This window comes from Ailuropoda melanoleuca, unplaced genomic scaffold (genome assembly GCF_002007445.2).
Source record: "Ailuropoda melanoleuca isolate Jingjing unplaced genomic scaffold, ASM200744v2 unplaced-scaffold36844, whole genome shotgun sequence".
In the NCBI taxonomy this organism is placed as follows: domain Eukaryota; kingdom Metazoa; phylum Chordata; class Mammalia; order Carnivora; family Ursidae; genus Ailuropoda; species Ailuropoda melanoleuca.
This window is the reverse complement of record NW_023208108.1, coordinates 1-535: the sequence shown is the minus strand read 5'-3', so window position 1 is coordinate 535 and position 535 is coordinate 1. Positions and strand designations below refer to the sequence as shown.

The window sequence follows — 535 nt, the reverse complement described above, 5'->3', positions numbered from 1 at the left end:
GCAAACAAAACAGAGATCAGGCCCTTCCCCTGTGAAGTAGTCAGCCAGGCAGTATTCCCTTAATCCAAGAATGTCGCAACTGGCCCACCTTTTCACACGTCCTCTCCTGTAGCTGGTGCATCGCCCCCCTTAGTGTTCCGGGTGTAGATGACCTGGGCTCTGTGCTTGGAGACCAGCTTAATTAGACCTTTGTTGAGCAGCTCCTGGAGGGCAGCTCTAGCCAGGGAGCCCCGAATCTTCAGCCGCTCAGAGACCACCGCCGGGGTGATGAGCTTGTAGTTCGGCACCTCCTTGCAGAGTTTGTCGTAAGTAGCCTTGTCGAACAAGACGAGGTTGTTCAGCTTGTCCCTCACTTTCCCTTTGGACCACTTCTTCTTCTTGGCTTTGCCGCCGGACTTGTTCACGGGGTCCTTGTCCTTCTTCGCGGACTTGCCGGCGTCCTTCTTCTTCTTGTCGTCTTTGGGCGGCATGGCGCGGCGGGCGGGAAGCGGGACGCGCGACGGCACTGACTGCTCCTTCCGCGGCTTCCGGCCAG

At 57.9% G+C, this 535-nt stretch overlaps 1 protein-coding gene across 1 annotated transcript; it reads right to left on the bottom strand.

The window, feature by feature from the left end:
- Positions 1-92: 92 nt before the first annotated feature.
- On the bottom strand, positions 93-470 carry LOC117798877 (40S ribosomal protein S25-like). Its single transcript, XM_034651336.1, has one exon. It carries the CDS (start codon positions 468-470, stop codon positions 93-95), a length of 378 nt encoding a protein of 125 aa, XP_034507227.1.
- Between the last annotated feature and the right edge of the window lie 65 nt (positions 471-535).

Bases quoted from the DNA above. Each gene is read 5' to 3' on its own strand.
- LOC117798877 (XM_034651336.1), bottom strand. From the start codon at position 470: ATGCCGCCCAAAGACGACAAGAAGAAGAAGGACGCCGGCAAGTCCGCG.